The following is a 20,000-nucleotide window of genomic DNA, read 5'->3' on the forward strand; positions in this document are numbered from 1 at the left end:
TGCACAGAGATACAAACACACACAGACACACATTAACACATACACACGTACACAAAAACACACACACACACACACACACACACACAGACAGACACATACACACAAATACACAGAGATACACACACACACACACTCACACACACACTGTATCTTCCAAATCTCTACAAAATGTTTTGTCAACCTTAATTATTTTGTGATGGATTTTTTCTTTTCTCGGTATTAAATGTTCTGGTTCTGTCTCATCAAAGGAAGTTGAAGTAATAATAATTGTGATAACATGAAGTAATAATTCAATCTACACAGCTCTATCTACACACACAGACACACACACACACACACACATATAAACACATACACACAAATATGACATACACACACACACATACACATAAACACACACAACACACACACATAAACACACATAAACACACACACACACACACACACACATAAACAAACAGAGATACACACACACACAGACACACGCACAGAGACACACACACACACACACACACACACACACACACACACACACACACACAGACATACACAAAGGAAGACAAACACACACACACAGAAACGCACAGAGACACACACACACACACATACACACACATACACACATGCACATAGAGACACACACACAGAGACACACAAACACACACACACACACACACACACACACACACACACACACACACATAAACACACAGAGATACACACACACAAATACACACACAGACACACGCACAGAGACACACACACACACACACACAGACACACACAGACACACACACAGACATACACACCTGCACATAGAGACACACACACACACACACACAGAGACACACAGAGACACACACACACAGACACAAAAGCAGACAAACACACACACACACACAGAAACGCACAGAGACACACACACACACACATACACACATACACACACATACACACATGCAAATAGAGACACACACACACAGAGACACACAAAGACACACACACACACATAGAGACACACATTATACATATTTGATGAGCTTCTCATCACGCAATAACGGTTAGCCCCTCCTCCCACCAACAAATAACACTTAAACGAAGTAGAATAACCAATAATATTTTATACCTGAGTAAAGCCACAACACAAAAACTCACACTACATACACACACCCCTCTACACACACACACACACACACACACACACACTCTACACACACACACCCTACAACACACACACACACACACACACACCCCTCTACACACACACACACACACCTGCCTCTACACACACACACCTGCCTCTACACACACACACACCTGCCTCTTCATCACACACACACCTGCCTCTACACACACACACCCCTCTACACACACACAACCCTACACACACACACCGCTCTAACACACACACACCTCTCTACACACACACACACACCTCTCTACACACACACACTCCTACACACACACAACGCTCTACACACACACACAACACACGCCCACACACACAAGCTCTACACACACACACCGCTCTACACACACACACAACACCACACACACACACACCTCCCTACACACACACACCGCCTCTACACACACACACACACCCTCTTCATCACACACACACCGCCTCACAACACACCCTCTACAACACACAACTCTACACACACAACTCCCACACACACACACACACAACTTCTACACACACACACACACACACACACACACACACACACCTCTACACACACACACCCTCTACCACACACACACCCTCACACACACACACTCACACACACACACCCCTACACACACACACCCAACTACACACACACACCCTCTACACACACACACTCTACACACACAACAAACCTCTCTACACACACAACGCCACACACACACACACACCCTCTACACACACACAAACACAAAACCTCTACACACACACACCCTCCCACACACACACAACCTCCTACACACACACACACACACCTCCTCTACACACACACACCGCTCCACACACACACACCCTTACACACAACACACCTCTCTACACACAAACACCTCTAAACACAAACACACAAACACACACACAAACTACACACACTCACACACACACAATCTACAACACACACCATCCCAAACACACACAACGCTCTATCTACACACACACACGCTACACACACACACACACACTCTCTCTACACACACACACCTGCCTCTCTACACACACACATCTCTACACACACACACAACGCTACACACACACACACACACACACCTCACACACACACACCCTCTACACACACACATCTACACACACACACACACACACACACTCTACACACACACCCACACACACAACTACACACACACACACACACCTCTACACAACACACCCCTACACACACACACACATCCTACACACACACACACACACGCTACACACACACACACACCCTCTACACACAAACGTCCTACACACACACACCCCCTACACACACACACACACAACCCTACACACACACACCGCTCTACACAAAAAACACACACGCACACACACACACACGTCTCACACACACACACCCTCTACACACACAACCTCTCACACACACACACTTCCACACACACACTCTCTACACACACACAACCTCTCTACACACACACACACCTCTCTACTACACACACACACCTGCTCTTACACACACACAAAACCTGCCTCTACACACACACAACCTTCCACACACACACACACACACCTGCCTCTACACACACACCGCACACACACACAAACAAACACACACACCTCTCAACACACACACACCGCTCTTACACACACACACACCTACACACACACACACACACCTGCTCTACACACACACACACCCGCCTCTACACACACACACCTGCCTCTACACACACACCTGCCTCTACACACACACCTCTACACACACACACACCTGCCTCTCTACACACACACACCTGCCCTACACACACACACACACACACAACACAATTCCACACACACACACCTCCTCTACACACACACAATATGTCTACACAACACACACTCTCTACACACACACACACACACACACAAACTCTCACACAACAAACAGACCTGCCTCTACACACACACAGACCTGCCTCTACACACACACACACCTGCCTCTACACACACAGACCTCCCTCTACACACACACACACACACCTGCCTCTATACACACACACACACACACACACACACCCCAAATCAAGACTACTTAACATGTCTAACACTGCTGTCATCATATATCCAGCTCTGATAATCTGTGTAAAGATCCTTTTTGTATGAAAACATGCAACCAAGTAAGACACAGACATAAAACAGGAGATTCTTATTGCATAGGCTAGGTGTGTGTGTGTGTGTGTGCGTGTGTGTGTGTGTGTGTGTGTGTGTGTGTGTGTGTGTCATGTTATTAATTTTTCCTAGTGTGGCAGATATTTATAGCTGTGCTTGCTAGCGCGAAGGGAAATCAATACCTGGAGCCCAAGGCAGGAAGAATATTGAACCGGTCCTTCCAGTTTCAGCCCTCGCACGCACACACACACACACACACACACACACACACACACACACACACACACATGCACATGCACAGACACATACACACACACATGCACGGACGCACATGTACAAACACACATATACGCTCACGTAACTTGAGTGTGTGTGTCTGTGTTTGTGTTTGTGAGTGTGAGTCTCTGTGTGTGTGGTGTGTCTCTGTGTGTGTCTCTTTGTGCGTGTGTGTGTGTGTCTGTGTCTGCATGTGTCTGTGTGTGTGTTTCTGTGTGTGTCTCTTTGTGTATGTGAGTGTGTTTGTGTGTCTTTGCGTGTCTGTGCGTGTGTGTGTCTCTGTGTGTGTGTGTGTGAGTGTGTTTGTGTGTCTGTGTGTGTGTATCTGTGTGTGTGTCTGTGTGTGCATGTGTGTGTCTGTGTGTGTGTGTGTCTGTGTGTGTATGTGTGTGTGTCTGTGTGTGTATCTGTGTGTGTGTGTGTGTATAATAAATAAATAATAATTATTAAATAATTGAAGGAAACAGATTAATTATTTTGGGTTATTTATTGAACAGTTGACAACAAATCAAACGCTGCTTGCAAAAGAAAACATTAAAATTAAATGAAAATAAAAAATTTCACGAAAATATTCTGACTTTTTTGTAACTTTTTCCTAAAATATTTGACTTTTTTCTCTCAATATTCAGAAGCTGTATTATACTTCCATCATGCTTTAGATCTCTGCGGTCCTGAATGCACTCAAAGGCAGCTTCACTTCACAGAGAAAGAGAAACATATATAGTTCTTTTAAATATTCAAAATTTTTCTTTAACATTTTTTTTCACATTTTCTCTCAAAATATAATTTTTTTGAAAGTATTTCAATAATTTTTTTCAAAATATTTCACATTTTTTCTCAAAATATTTCACATTTTTTCTCAAAATATTTCACATTTTCTCTCAAAATATTTCACACTGTTTTCTCAAAATATTTCAAATTTTTTCTCAAAATATTTCACATTTTCTCTCAAAATATTTCTCAAAATATTTCAAATTTTCTCTCAAAATATTTACATTTTTTTCTCAAAATATAAAAAAAAATTCTCAAATTATTTCACATTTTCTCTCAAAATATTTCACACTGTTTTCTCAAAATATTTCAATTTTTTCTCTAAATATTTCAATTTTTTTCTCAAAATATTTCAATTTTTTTCTCAAAATATTTCACATTTTCTCTCAAAATATTTCTCAAAATATTTCAAATTTTCTCTCAAAATATTTAAATTGTTTTCTCAAAATATAAAAAAAATTCTCAAATTATTTCACATTTTCTCTCAAAATATTTCACACTGTTTTCTCAAAATATTTAAATTTTTTTCTCAAAATATTTAAATTTTTTTCTCAAAATATTTCAAATTTATGTGACTTTCACTCAAAATTTTTACTTTTATCAAAATAAATTTTTTTTCCCTCTAAATATTTAAGTTTTTTTCCGAATATTTTATGTTTTTTTCAAAATAATCAACTTTTTTGTTAAAAACAGTCGACGTTAACGGTCAGAAAATCCCGTACAGCTTGAAAACACCGTCGCTATGGTCACACTGAGGCAGACGTCTTCACATCTCCGTCTCGATGGACTTGCCGGGCCGCCGGTCTGTCGCCCCCCCGTCCCGCTCCGCCTCCAGCTCGCCGTTCTTCGGAGGGGGCGGAGCCTGGGCCTCGCCGCTCGTCATGGGGCGGCTCCACGATGTTGTCTGGGTCACGTGACTGTCACGGGTCAGAAACAAAACGTTACAGACACAATAACTCAGTCAGGGGAAGGGAAAGATTGTGGGTCAGGGTACATAATGTACGTTAAAGTAACACATGGAACAAGAGTGTGTATATTTAATACATTATAAACTTTAAAGCGCCCATATTTATGGTCATTTTCAGGTTCATAATTGTATTTTAAGTTTGTACCAGAATAGGTTTACATGGTTTGTTTTCAAAAAACACCATATTTTTGTTGTACTGCACATTGCTGCAGCTCCTCTTTTCACCCTGTGTTCAGGTCTCTGTTTTAGCTACAGAATGAGACCTCTTTTCTTCTTCTTCTTCTGTACTATCTTTGATTGCACTCGCACATGCTCAGTAGCTCAGATCGTAGATCATGTCAGCTAGCTCCATAGACAGTAAAAAAAAGGCTGTTTCTCCAACTTCAGTCAGTTCCAAGGCAAGATTAGCTGGGAGACTTCTTCTAAACCAGGGAGCACATGGAAGTAGTTCTTTTGGAGATTATGGTGAACTAGTGTGTGTTGTAGCAGTGCTTTGCCATTGAGAACAAGGTAGCATGCTAGCGCTAGCATGCTAACGGTTGTGGTTAGCCAGCTCGTTTCGGCTAGTGCCGTAGAAAGCCGTGCAGATGTTGACCAGCTCACCAGGAGACTGAAGGCAGGACACATTCAGAAACCAGATCTCACTCAGAACACCATGGATGGATTTATTTCAAAGTCTGTATGTGTGTGGAAGCACCAGAGACACAAAATAACACCCCAAATCACCAGAAAAGGGATTTGTTCACAATATGGGCACTTTAACGAAGAGATAATTACTTGGTTTTTGGGTTTTTAAAACGTGGTACTGCTCTTACTTGATGTAGTATTTGACTCCTTCTGCAGTGTAGGCCTCCTCCCACCCGTATGGAAGACCTGTGGGGGAGGGGGGGGGGAGGTAACAAACTCAGAAAGAGAAACATATATAGTTTTTTCTTTTAAATATTCCAAATGTTTCCTTAATAATATTTCACATTTTCTCTCAAAATATTTCAGTTTTTTTCTTTAAAATATTTCAATTTGTTTCTCAAAATATCAAACAGTTTTTTCTCAAAATATTAAACAGTTTTTTCTCAAAAAAAAAGGAAACTATTCAGTGGATGTCATGTTCAAACAACTTAATGAAGAGACTTTTCATCCTGCAGCTCAGACAGTAAAGGGGGAGAGAAACGGAGGAAAATGTTGCGTTCCAGGCAACCCGCAACACGTGTTTTCACAACTTTCTACCAGTAACTTACTCCTCATGAACTGGTACCAGATGGTTGTACTCCCAGATACAGTTTTTCACGTCACACACACACAAACAAAGATGGCGCCCCCTGTTGATGCTGTACAGACGCCGGTGATTAACGGTGAGAAATGGACATAAATAGGCAACGTAAAGTCATTCTGCACATTGTAATCATAAATATATACATACATTGTGTACTACTACAGGTTATGTTTATTAAATGAAGCCCAAAGTATATCGCCGACTAGAAATTGCTATTATCAGCTAGCGCTAGCTAACGTCGACGGTAGGTAGCCGCTAGCTAACGCTAAAGCTAGCTGGAAGGGTTTGTCGTGACTTTGCCTGGAACTCTACCAAGTCGTGACTTGAAGTCGTAACTTACGAAGTGATGTCATGCAGAAACTCATAGTGCACCTTTAAGTGCGGTCGGATGATGAAAGTATATTAAAAAAGTAAATCGCTATTATCAGCTAGCGCTAGCTAACGTCAACGTTAGGTAGCCGCTAGCTAACGCTAGCTAGAAGGGGTTTGTCGTGACTTTGCGTGGAAGTTCAGACGATTCTCACCATGGGCAATTTTAGACCCTTGTAAGCGGGGCTCATCTGAAGCCCCTCTAAAAATTATAGTGACATAGGACAAACAATTACAGGTTCAAAGGGCTTCAAACAGGTTTAATACAAAAAAAACTTTCAACGTTGTCAACAAAAATTTCATAGAAAGTGACAAAAATGTCGGAGAAAGTCACAAACCTGTCAGAAATGTGAACAATAGTTGAAAAAAGTGACAGAAATGTCAGAGAAAGTGACAAAAATGTCGGAGAAAGTCACAAACCTGTCAGAAATGTGAACAATAGTTGAAAAAAGTGACAGAAATGTTAGAGGAAGTGACAAAAATGTCGGAGAAAGTCACAAACCTGTCAGAAATGTGAACAAAAGTTGAAAAAAGTGACAGAAATGTCAGAGAAAATGACAAAAATGTCAGAGAAAGTCACAAACCTGTCAGAAATGTGAACAAAAGTTGAAAAAAGTGACAAAAATGTCAGAGAAAGTGACAAAAATGTCGGAGAAAGTCACAAACCTGTCAGAAATGTGAACAATAGTTGAAAAAAGTGACAGAAATATTAGAGAGGGTGACAAAAATGTCGGAGAAAGTCACAAACCTGTCAGAAATGTGAACAATAGTTGAAAAAAGTGACAGAAATGTCAGAGAAAGTGACAAAATGTCGGAGAAAGTCACAAACCTGTCAGAAATGTGAAAATATAGTTAAAAAAGTGACAGAAATGTTAGAGAAAGTGACAAAATGTCGGAGAAAGTCACAAACCCGTCAGAAATGTGAACAATAGTTGAAAAAAGTGACAGAAATGTCTAGAGAAAGTGACAAAATGTCGGAGAAAGTCACAAACCTGTCAGAAATGTGAACAATAGTTGAAAAAGTGACAGAAATTCAGAGAAAGTGACAAAATGTCGGAGAAAGTCACAAACCTGTCAGAAATGTGAACAATAGTTGAAAAAGTGACAGAAATGTTAGAGAAAGTGACAAAATGTCGGAGAAAGTCACAAACCTGTCAGAAATGTGAACAAAGTTAAAAAAGTGACAGAAATGTCAGAGAAAGTGACAAAAATAAGTCGGAGAAAGTCACAAACCCGTCAGAAATGTGAACAAAAGTTGAAAAAAGTGACAGAAATGTCAGAGAAAGTGACAAAATGTCGGAGAAAGTCACAAACCTCGTCAGAAATGTGAACAATGTTGTTAAAAAGTGACAGAAATGTCAGAGAAAGTGACAAAATAAACGGAGAAAGTCACAAACCTGTCAGAAATGTGAACTAGAAGGAAAAAAGTGACAGAAATGTCAGAGAAAGTGACAAAATGTCGGGAGAAAGTCACAAACCTGTCAGAAATGTGAACAATAGTTGAAAAAGTGACAGAAATGTCAGAGAAAGTGACAAAAATGAACGGAGAAAGTCACAAACCTGTCAGAAATGTGAACAAAAGTTGAAAAAGTGACAGAAATGTCAGAGAAAGTGACAAAATGTCGGAGAAAGTCACAAACCTGTCAGAAATGTGAACAAAAGTGACAAAAGTATGTCAGAGAAAGTGACAAAAATAACGGAGAAAGTCACAAACCCGTCAGAAATGTAAACAATAGTTGAAAAAAGTGACAGAAATGTCAGAGAAAGTGACAAAATGTCGGAGGAAAGTCACAAACCTGTCAGAAATGTGAACAATAGATGAAAATAGTGACAGAAATGTCAGAGAAAGTGACAAAATGTCGGAGAAGTCACAAACCCGTCAGAAATGTGAACAATAGTTGAAAAAGTGACAGAAATGTCAGGAGAAAGTGACAAAATCAAGAGAAAGTCACAAACCTGTCAGAAATGTGAACAAAAGTGTGAAAAAGTGACAGAAATGTCAGAAAGTGACAAAATGTCGGAGAAAGTCACAAACCCGTCAGAAATGTGAACAATAGTTGAAAAGTGACAAAAGTGACAGAAATGTCAGAGAAAGTGACAAAATGTCGGAGAAAGTCACAAACCGTCGAGAAATGTGAACAATAGTTGAAAAAGTGACAGAAATGTCAGAGAAAGTGATGCAAAACAAAATCGGAGAAAGTCACAAACCTGTCGAAATGCGGAACAATAGTTGAAAAAGTGACAGAAATGTCAGAGAAAGTGACAAAATCGTCGGAGAAAGTCACAAACCTGTCAGAAATGTGAACAATAGATGAAAATAGTGACAGAAATGTCAGCAGAAAGTGACAAAATGTCGGAGAAGTCACAAACCTGTCAGAAATGTGAACAATAGTTGAAAAAGTGACAGAAATGTTAGAGAAAAGTGACAAAAATGTCGGAGAAAGTCAAATAACCCGTCAGAAATGTGAACAAAAGTTGAAAAAGTGACAGAAATGTCAGAGAAAGTGACAAAATGTCGGAGAAGTCACAAACCTGTCAGAAATGTGAACAATAGTTGAAAAAGTGACAGAAATGTCAGAGAAAGTGACAAAATGTGGAGAAAGTCACAAACTTACCGTAGAAATGTGAACAAAGTTGAAAAAAAGTGACAGAAATGTCAGAGAAAGTGACAAAAATGTCGGAGAAAGTCACAAACCTGTCAGAAATGTGAACAATAGTTGAAAAAAAGTGACAGAAATGTCAGAGAAAGTGACAAAATGTCGGAGAAAGTCACAAAACCTGTCAGAAATGTGAACAATAGTTGAAGAAAGTGACAGAAATATCAGAGAAAGTGACAAAATGTCGGAGAAAGTCACAAACTCGTCAGAAATGTGAACAAAGTTGAAAAAGTGACAGAAATGTCAGAGAAAGTGACAAAATGTCGGAGAAAGTCACAAACCTGTCAGAAATGTGAACAATAGTTGAAAAAGTGACAGAAATGTCAGAGAAAGTGACAAAATGTCGAGAAGTCACAAACCTGTCAGAAATGTGAACAATAGTTGGAAAAGGGGACAGAAATGTCAGAGAAAGTGACAAAATAAAATGTCGGAGAAAGTCACAAACTTGTCAGAAATGTGAACAAAAGTTGAAAAAAGTGACAGAAATGTCAGAGAAAGTGACAAAAATGTCGGAGAAAGTCACAAACCTGTCAGAAATGTGAACAATAGTTGAAAAAAGTGACAGAAATGTCAGAGAAAGTGACAAAAATGTCGGAGAAAGTCACAAACCTGTCAGAAATGTGAACAATAGTTGAAGAAAGTGACAGAAATGTCAGAGAAAGTGACAAAAATGTCGGAGAAAGTCACAAACCTGTCAGAAATGTGAACAAAAGTTGAAAAAAGTGACAGAAATGTCAGAGAAAGTGACAAAAATGTCGGAGAAAGTCACAAACCTGTCAGAAATGTGAACAATAGATGAAAATAGTGACAGAAATGTCAGAGAAAGTGATAAAAATGTCGGAGAAGTCACAAACCTGTCAGAAAATGTGAACAATAGTTGAAAAAAGTGACAGAAATGTTAGAGAAAGTGACAAAAATGTCGGAGAAAGTCACTAACCTGTCAGAAATGTGAACAAAAGTTGAAAAAAGTGACAGAAATGTCAGAGAAAGTGACAAAAATGTCGGAGAAGTCACAAACCTGTCAGAAATGTGAACAATAGTTGAAAAAAGTGACAGAAATGTCAGAGAAAGTGACAAAAATGTCGGAGAAAGTCACAAACTTGTCAGAAATGTGAACAAAAGTTGAAAAAAGTGACAGAAATGTCAGAGAAAGTGACAAAAATGTCGGAGAAAGTCACAAACCTGTCAGAAATGTGAACAATAGTTGAAAAAAGTGACAGAAATGTCAGAGAAAGTGACAAAAATGTCGGAGAAAGTCACAAACCTGTCAGAAATGTGAACAATAGTTGAAGAAAGTGACAGAAATATCAGAGAAAGTGACAAAAATGTCGGAGAAAGTCACAAACCTGTCAGAAATGTGAACAAAAGTTGAAAAAAGTGACAGAAATGTCAGAGAAAGTGACAAAAATGTCGGAGAAAGTCACAAACCTGTCAGAAATGTGAACAATAGTTGAAAAAAGTGACAGAAATGTCAGAGAAAGTGACAAAAATGTCGGAGAAAGTCACAAACCTGTCAGAAATGTGAACTATAGCTGAAAAAAGTGACAGAAATGTCAGAGAAAGTGACAAAATGTCGGAGAAAGTCACAAACCTGTCAGAAATGTGAACAATAGTTGAAAAAAGTGACAGAAATGTCAGAGAAAGTGACAAAAATGTCAGAGAAAGTCACAAACCTGTCAGAAAGTGAAAAAAAGTTGAAAAAAGTGACAGAAATGTCAGAGAAAATGACAAAAATGTCGGAGAAAGTCACAAACCTGTCAGAAATGTGAACAAAAGTTGAAAAAAGTGACAGAAATGTCAGAGAAAGTGACAAAAATGTCGGAGAAAGTCACAAAAAGTTGAAAAAAGTGACAAAAATGTCAAGAAAAGCGAGTCGTTTATGGCTGCAGCCTGCCATCCCGTCTGGTGCAGTCCCGAGCTTCGACTTTTCAGAATATGAAATCGCAAATTATTTTCTAAATTAAGTCACGGTTAAGTTAGTGAGCATGATGCAATTAATTGAACTGGTGACTTTGCCTGGAATGCTACCAAGTCGTAACTCGTGACTTGAAGTCGTAACTTACGGGCTAAAAAGTGTGTCTGGAACGCAGCAATATTGTGGAGCAATTCGCTCTTCCTACAAAAAAACTAAACACATTTCTAGGATTTCTAGCCAGCCAATGGAGGTCTCCAGGCTGCAGCCATAACCGACTCGCTTTTCTTGACATTTTTGTCAATTTTTTCAACTTTTTGTGTCCGTGTGTGTGTGTGTGTGTGTGCGTCTGTGTGTGTGTGTGTGTGTGTGTGTGTGCATCCGTGTGTTAGTGTTTGTGTGATGATATTATCTGGCAGTGAACTAAGAAGCGAACAAAAGGTTTCTGCATTTATGAGCTTTATGATTTAAAAGCAGAGCTTGTTTCCAGGCAACAAGCACAGGGATGAAACCTCCTCAACCCCCACCCACACACACACACACACACACACACACACACACACACACACACACACAGACCGATCTGACTGACCTACTTCCCTCTAATAGGACATTGTGAATGATGGACGACATGTGTCTGAGCTATGTAACAGCTGAAATCAGGTGTCAACAATCCTGCTCAATACCAGACCATAAACACATATACTCTTTCAGAGAATATGTGTATATATCCTTATATATAGAGAATATAATCAGGGATAATCAGGGATATTTTACTGGAACAAATGAACAAAAATAACCGTGCCCATGACATCAGTTTACCGTTACAGCGCGCTAACATACTGAAACACAAAAAAAACACATTTTCCAGCAACTGGAGTGAATGTTATTTACTTTACTTTCCTTTTCATTAAAACAATATAATATAATAATTCATATCCTTAAAACATTATAGTTTTCCCCCCCAATGTTTTTGTCACTTTATTCCGACGTCTTTGTCGATTCTTCTCTGCACCTTTTGACATTTTTGAAGCTTTGTTTAGACATTTTGGTCACTTTTTTTCAACGTTCTTTCATAATGTGTTTCTCTTCAAATCCTTGATTATGCGGCACGTTTTCTTAAAAAACTGCGATGGAATATGCTATATGATATTTATGTAATTTTATGCGATGAAATTGCAAAAATTGCAGTTTGATGAAAAGAGAAAAAAAAGTGATTTGATGTCACTTCACAGCGTTCCCATGGCAACAGGGGAAAATGGTTGCTCTTGTGTGAAGTAAACGCAACATTTTCAACTTTTCAACAAAGATATATTATGATACTTTTTTGCAACGAAAATGCGGGGATTATGAGATCATGCAAGCCCCGCATATTTTGCGCGGAAATCTGCAATTTATGCGACGAAAGTGCGGCATATTTGAAAAAATGCCCCCCCCCCCAGCCTGCATAAATATGCAGAATTTGGCACCATGTCACACCACGTGGTGTCGCATGATATAGGTCAATGGCGGCCAAACAGCATGGCTAAAAATCGATTATGCATCTTGATAATCGTTTACATCCGCTGTATATGGCGTAGACATACACGTGGATAGCTGAAAATGCGTCCAGACAACACGCCACTTGGCTTTAAGAAAGTATGTTTACACAAAGTCATGATGCCAGGTTGGAGTGTGGTCTAGACCTATCTGTAACGTGTCCTGAGATAACTCTTGTTATGATTTGATACTGTACATAAAACTTAATTGAAATATATTTACGTACCGGGTTCTAACATTAAGCTTCAACACATCATTAATTTTGACAAGAAACGAAAAACGGAGAAACCGACAAAGAAATTGACTTTTTGTGAAATTTGTGACAAAAGCTTTTGAAAAAAGTGATTAAAAAAAATTGTTTCCAAAAAGTCCCCAAAAAAATGACAAAAACATTGGGAAAAAAGTTTTTGAAAAAATTGATAAAAAAAAAACCCAAACAAGTTTTAATTTGAAATTTTCACCCAGAAAAATAAACGATTGCACGGTCGATGGGAAGACAAAGACGAGGGTTAAAACATCTGCTGCTCTCTGCAAAAGAAGAACTCAAGCTGCTGCGTAGAGAAGTTTGTTTCAGGATATTTACTCAGAAAAATACGATGGAAGGACAAACAGCAAATAACTCCAAACATGATAAAAACCATCCAATCAGGCTTGAGCTGCTATGTTAGTTGTGCAGTTCGTAGGCTATTGGGGTTGTGCAATATGTCAGTGCATTGTGTCATTTTGTGCAATACATAGGCTATTGGGGTTGTGCAATATGTCAGTGCATTGTGTCATTTTGTGCAATATGTAGGCTTATTTGGGTTGTGCATTATGTCAGTGCATTGTGTCATTTTGTGCAATACGTACAGGGTTGTTCAGTTAAAAAATGCCACTGAAAGGAGTAGTTAATGTGCTTATGTATAGGTACCTGTCTAATGTATATGAGAGCATGTGTTGTGTTGCATGAGAGCATGTGTTGAGAGATGCTTATTTTCTGTATTTTGTGTTGTCTTTGCAAAGCTGCGGTACGAACAGAGTCCAAAACAAATATCCCTTCGGGCACAATAAAATATATCTTATGTTATCTGTATCTGTCCTTTCAACCCGTTCTCACTCCGAACTTGTAAAATATGGACGTTTGGGCAGCGGCTGTCAGCGTCTGAAGCGACGAAAAAGCGTGTGTCACGGAAACCTAAGCCCACCCACGACCTTTTCCTTAACATAACGCCAATAGTCCCGACCAAGCACGTTTAGTTGAAGCGCGTTATATGACGCTAAAGGAGACTTTTAGCGTCATATAACAGCGACAAAAGCACCTGACCAAGCGTCCATATTTTACGAGATGAGAGTGAGAACCTGTTGGTCCATTCCTGCTGGAAGGCCGCGTTCCTGTCTTCCTGTTTTGAAGCCGGTGAGTTTTTGTCAGGATTTCTCCTCCAGTAGTACATGTTTGATGCCGTTTTCATGGCTAATCTACTGCACAGACACGAAGCCTTTAAGAGCTAAACTGCGATGACATAACAGCGAGTAGTGAGACGGAAAGTAAGCTACAGCAAGTTGTTTTCTGAGGCTACATCTCCACCGCTACGTTTTGGTCTTCAAACAGAGTTTTGAGCCAAAAACAAATCTCTGTGCACACACTAATCTCCATTTAAACTTACCTGCCCAAACCAAAGAGAACGAAAGAGGTGGAAACGCCAGAGCAGGGGGAATGAGAGGGGGAAACACCAGAGGAGGGGGAATGAGAGGGGAAAACACCAGAGCAGGGAGAATGAGAGGGGGAAAACGCCAGAGCAGGGGGAATGAGAGGGGAAACACCAGAGCAGGGGGAATGAGAGGGGGAAAACGCCAGAGCAGGGGGAATGAGAGGGGGAAACACCAGAGCAGGGGGAATGAGAGGGGGAAATGTAGCAGAACATATTCCTTTTTAACTAAAACGTAGCAGTGCAAATGTAGCCTAAATGTATTTACTCACTCTTGACCGTTAGCTAAGGTAAACCAGGTGATTATGGGATGTTTAGGTTCTGTGTTGCTTTATACTGTTTGATAAATGAAGGTATGTGTTGATGCTGAACAGACAAACAGAGGTTGGGTGAATTCTAAAAGGACTACATCAACGTTTTGGGAGTTTTGTGAGGCTAACACTCCCGAAACACACTAACACGAGCCTCAAAGTGACCGTGTCCCAACCAAAGTGTCCCAAACAAACTGTCCCAACCAAACTCTCTCAATCAAGCGTGATTAAAACAATCCCTCCAGGATTTCACGGCCTTTCTTTGAAGATTGTTTGTGGCCAAAAGCTTTTGCAATGTCTTCTGTATTTTAGTTGCGATGAATTTGCAGGAGACAACATTTTAGACTATAATCTTGGCTGACCGGCTTTCTGCAACAAAACAAACTGCTGTCACATATGCAGGGTTCAACATTAAGGGTTGCCAGATTGCCCTGGGGAAAGTAAAGCACCACGTCTGGCAAGTAATTATTATTAACAACCCACTAGCCATGTATGAAATGACAAATGACATTCAGTCAGGAACACTCTCGTCACAGATTTAACCATTTATTGCAACTAATGGAAATACAGTTATGCTTTGCGCCAGGGATGCACCGAATCCAGGATTGGACTTCAGATTCGGCTGAATATTGGGCTTTTTGACTGGGTTGGGTTTCTGCCGAACCTTAGAATTTTTTCCCACCGAAACCGAACCCTACGCTTGCACTCGGCGCGCTACGCTGGTCGCCGTAATGACGGCGCTGTTGGTTACGGGAAGGTGTTTACGTAGGTGGAGCGTTCAATGCAGTAGGCTGTGAGAAAGTGGACATGGATCTGGTGAGCAGAAAAAGTTGTTGTTTGGCAGAACTTTCAGTCTAAAGAAGGCCATTCAAGTCCAGCTACATGTTCAATCTGTTCAATGCCGATTGGTCTGGTGGTGGCAAGGACCCTAAACTATACACAACATGGCCGCTGTTACAACATCTGGTACGAAACATCTGAAAGAATACGAGTTGGGCACGAAGGAATCTCCAGACAGCAGCCAGAATGCAGCAACTTCAGGTACAGCAAAGGAAGGACAGGCACTGCTAAAAGCTGGGAGTAGGATTCGGTATTTGGTTTCGGATTCGGTAGAATCTTAACCAGTGGATTTGGTATTCGGCCGAACCCCAACAATCTGGATTCAGTGCATCCCTAGTTGGCGCTGATGGCTCCACTCTTGATAATGCTTTCTGGACCAGCCCGCTAAGCTGAGACAGGGAGCACCGTGCAGAAACCCCCCCTGTATACAAGAGTGAGCCAAAAGAATGACATTGAAAACCGTTTTAAACTTTGAGTCAAGTTAGGACTGTGAACTAGAAAGGTGGAGGCTGGGGTGACGGAGGCACAGCATTGCCAGCGGCAACAGCAGTGAGTCAAGCGTACGTGCAGACACAAAGCTACGCTGGACCCTCTGCCGCAGCCTGATGTGCACCTCTGGAAAAATGTAACTACACATGGCTCAGCCGTGGCTTGGTAGCGTTGCATTTCCCCCCCGACTCATTTCCTGGTTCTCCTTATCCATAAACTACATGAAATCAAGGAGAGGGTTAACTTTTCCTGCTCCAGATTTCCCACCGTGGTCAGAAAGAACAGGGGAGACACTTTGTTTCTCTCACAGAGGGCCCTATTTTAACGATCTAAGAGCACGGCCTGAAGCGCATGGTGCAGGTGTGTTTAGGGTGTGTCCAAATCCACTTCTGCTAGTTTCACGGCAGTAAAAAGGGTCTCTGTGTGCCAGGCTCCTGGTTCTAAAGGGTTGTCCTTAGTGTCTTCATTAATCAGAGGTGTGTTTTGGGGATAACATGCAATCAACCAATCAGAGATCATCTCCCATTCCCTTTAAAAGCCAGGCACATTTGGACCTTGGAGCATTGCTGTTATGATGGAGAATCTACACCCTAATATTTTTATTTGTAATCTTCTGTGTGTGTGTGTGTGTGTGTATGTGTGTGTGCTGCTGTGCGTCCCTGTGTGTGTAACAAGCATAGTGTGCACGCTGTGCACGAGCCTAGTAGCATTGTACTTATGCTCTGTTAAAATAACAATGAAATGCTGCGTTATTGACTTTAGACCAGGTTTTTGTTGGTCAATGGTGCGATCACTTCCCGCTGCCTCAAGATAGCAATACTCCCAGAACGCACCTGAACACACCTCCCTGTGAGACCAGCACACCCAGAATGCACCTGAACACACCTCCCTGTAACACCAGCACGCCCAGAATGCACCTGAACACACCTCCCTGTAAGACCAGCACGCCCAGAATGCACCTGAACACACCTCCCTGTAAGACCAGCACGCCCAGAATGCACCTGAACACACCTCCCTGTAAGACCAGCACGCCCAGAATGCACCTGAACACACCTCCCTGTAAGACCAGCACGTCCAGAATGCACCTGAACACACCTCCCTGTAAGACCAGCACGCCCATGGGCCACAGATGGGCGCAGGTGCATTTGCTATTTAAACGAAGAAAGCTCTGCGTAGAGCCTCTGCAGAACCAGAAATCACGCTTCACATTTAAAAGGTGTGAGGATGGCTGTGATTGGTGCATGTCTTATAGGAATGATAATTGATGTATGGCGTATGACTTCCATGTCCTGCAGGAACCAACGCTAAGCTTAAACGCTTGTTGAAGGATTTTATCTGAACGTGCTGTCGTGAATCAAAAACTGAGTTGGCGCTTGACGTTTTTGTTAACATGTGGCGCTTTTTTGAGCACATTACGACACACGTTAAGTTATATTTTTTTTATGCTTTTTTGACGTTTTTGGCAGTTTATTTTCAACTTTACTTTTTGGAAAAAAAACTATTTGTTTTAGGGTCCAGTAAAAATAGACTTTGGCCAAATTTTGAAAAGTTGAACCCTGAATACAGGACAGTACATTCACACATTGTTGATTCAAAAATATGAATTCAATGAGTTGACATTACAACATGTACATTTTCATACTAAAACAACATTTCTCTTCTATGTTATTCAGGATAAAACTACAGTTTAGCAGGTACTGATGATTCAGAAAATGCGCAGGGATGAATGTGCCAACAGTGTTTCATGCAGACTGAAGACATGAGTCCGTTGCTAGCAGGTATGGAGGAGACGAGGAGCTGTCTGGGAGGAGAGAGTTTTTGGGGTTTTCACGGTTGGTTGGCGGTTGAAGTCCTGCAGACGTCTCGAAGACAGTCGCTTCTCTAGAAGGTCAGGTGGAAGTCGGAGGCATGCAGGGCAGCAACAGACACACAAACACATTTATTTCAAGGGATTTTGAATAAGGGGTTTCCGTTTGTGCCAAAATTAAGTCGACATGCTAACTGTCATCTATGCCAGGGGTTTTCCAACTTTTTGTGTGTGTGGACCACTATTTGTAATCAAGAATTTGCGTGGACCTATCTAGCCTATTTTAATAATCACACAATAACTTGACAGTATTAATTTAAATTTAAATATTATGTCAATTATATCTTAATTTTTATGGGAATTTCCTGGTAAAATGAAGGTTATTTTAATTTTATTTTCCACGGACCACGTGCAGTACCTTCACGGACCACTAGTGACTTATCTATGTGTCTATGTCTGTCTGTCTGTCTGTCTGTCTGTCTGTCTGTCTGTCTGTCTGTCTGAAATTGCATACGACTTAATTATGTCTCGCTAAACTCAACTTACTCCTGACGCAGTCAAATTAAAAGGAGTGTAACAGACGATAGGAGTAAGTTGAGTTGACGCAGACAAAAGTTGAGTCATGTGAGCAATCGACATAGACAGACAGACAGACAGACAGACAGACATGGACAGACAGACAGACATGGACAGACATAGACAGTAAGCAGTCACTTAGGCTCAAGCCGCCTACTTGCACACTTCCAACACTTAGTTTTAAAGCGCCCATATTCTGCTCATTTTCAGATTCATAACTGTATTTTAAGGTTGTACCAGAATAGGTTTACATGGTTTAATTATCAAAAAACACCATATTTTTGTTGTACTGCACTGCTCTCTCTCACTGCTGCAGATCCTCTTTTCACCTGGTTTCTGTTTTAGCTACAGAGTGAGACCTCTTTTCTTCTTCTTCTGTACTATGTTTGATTGCACTCGCACATGCTCAGTAGCTCAGATCGTAGATCATGTTCTAACGGTTGTGGTTAGCCAGCTCGTTTCGGCTAGTGCCGTAGAAAGCCGTGCAGATTTTGACCAGCTCACCAGGAGACTGAAGGCAGGACACATTCAGAAACCATATCTCACTCAGAACACCATGGATGGATTTTTTTTAAAGTCTGTATGCGTGTGGAAGCACCAGAGACACAAAATAACACCCCAAATCACCAGAAGAAGTGATTTTTTTCATAATATGGGCACTTTAAGTATATAGTGTAGGTAACATAGAAAGTTAGTGCACTGAAAGTATCAGGATGACCCCCTAAAAATGGTCAAAAAGTTCAGTGTGGAACGATGGAGCCTACTCGCACTAAACGGGCGCCATCTGGACTACGAAGTGGAAAGGGGAGGGACCAGGGACGTCGACCGGCAGCTGATTGGACGAACGCGTCACGTGGGTCTGGCTTCTCCCGGATTTCACAACCTCAACTCGTTCAGAATCCGATCTCATATTGTACTAAAATAGTTCACCGAAACGTGTTTCTGAAAACATTTTAAAGTGCCCATATTAGGAAAAAAACACTTCTTCTGGTGATTTGGGGTGTTCTTTTGTGTCTCTGGTGCTTCCACACACATACAAACTTTGAAATAAATCCATCCATGGTGTTTTGAGTGAGATACGGTTTCTGAATGTGTCCTGCCTTCAGTCTCCTGGTGAGCTGGTCAAAATCGGCTCGGACTGTGACGTCACAATCCGAAACGAGCTGGCTAACCGCAACCGTTAGCTCGTAGCGTTAG

The 20,000-nt window shown here is 41.0% G+C and overlaps 1 protein-coding gene across 3 annotated transcripts in view; it reads right to left on the reverse strand.

The window, feature by feature from the left end:
- Nucleotides 1–5,007: 5,007 nt before the first annotated feature.
- The window catches only part of stxbp4 (syntaxin binding protein 4), a 78,758-nt gene continuing 63,765 nt past the window's right edge, over nt 5,008–20,000 (reverse strand). For all 3 annotated transcript variants that reach the window (XM_039788811.1, XM_039788810.1, XM_039788812.1), the window contains exons 20-21: nt 6,164–6,221; nt 5,008–5,298 (exon numbers count right to left, since the gene is read on the reverse strand). In XM_039788811.1, coding sequence (XP_039644745.1) covers nt 5,148–5,298; nt 6,164–6,221 — 209 coding nt within the window. In that variant the 3' untranslated portion in view covers nt 5,008–5,147. The remainder of the gene's footprint in view (nt 5,299–6,163; nt 6,222–20,000) is intronic.

This window comes from Perca fluviatilis, chromosome 21, assembly GCF_010015445.1.
Source record: "Perca fluviatilis chromosome 21, GENO_Pfluv_1.0, whole genome shotgun sequence".
Taxonomy (NCBI): Eukaryota; Metazoa; Chordata; class Actinopteri; order Perciformes; family Percidae; genus Perca; species Perca fluviatilis.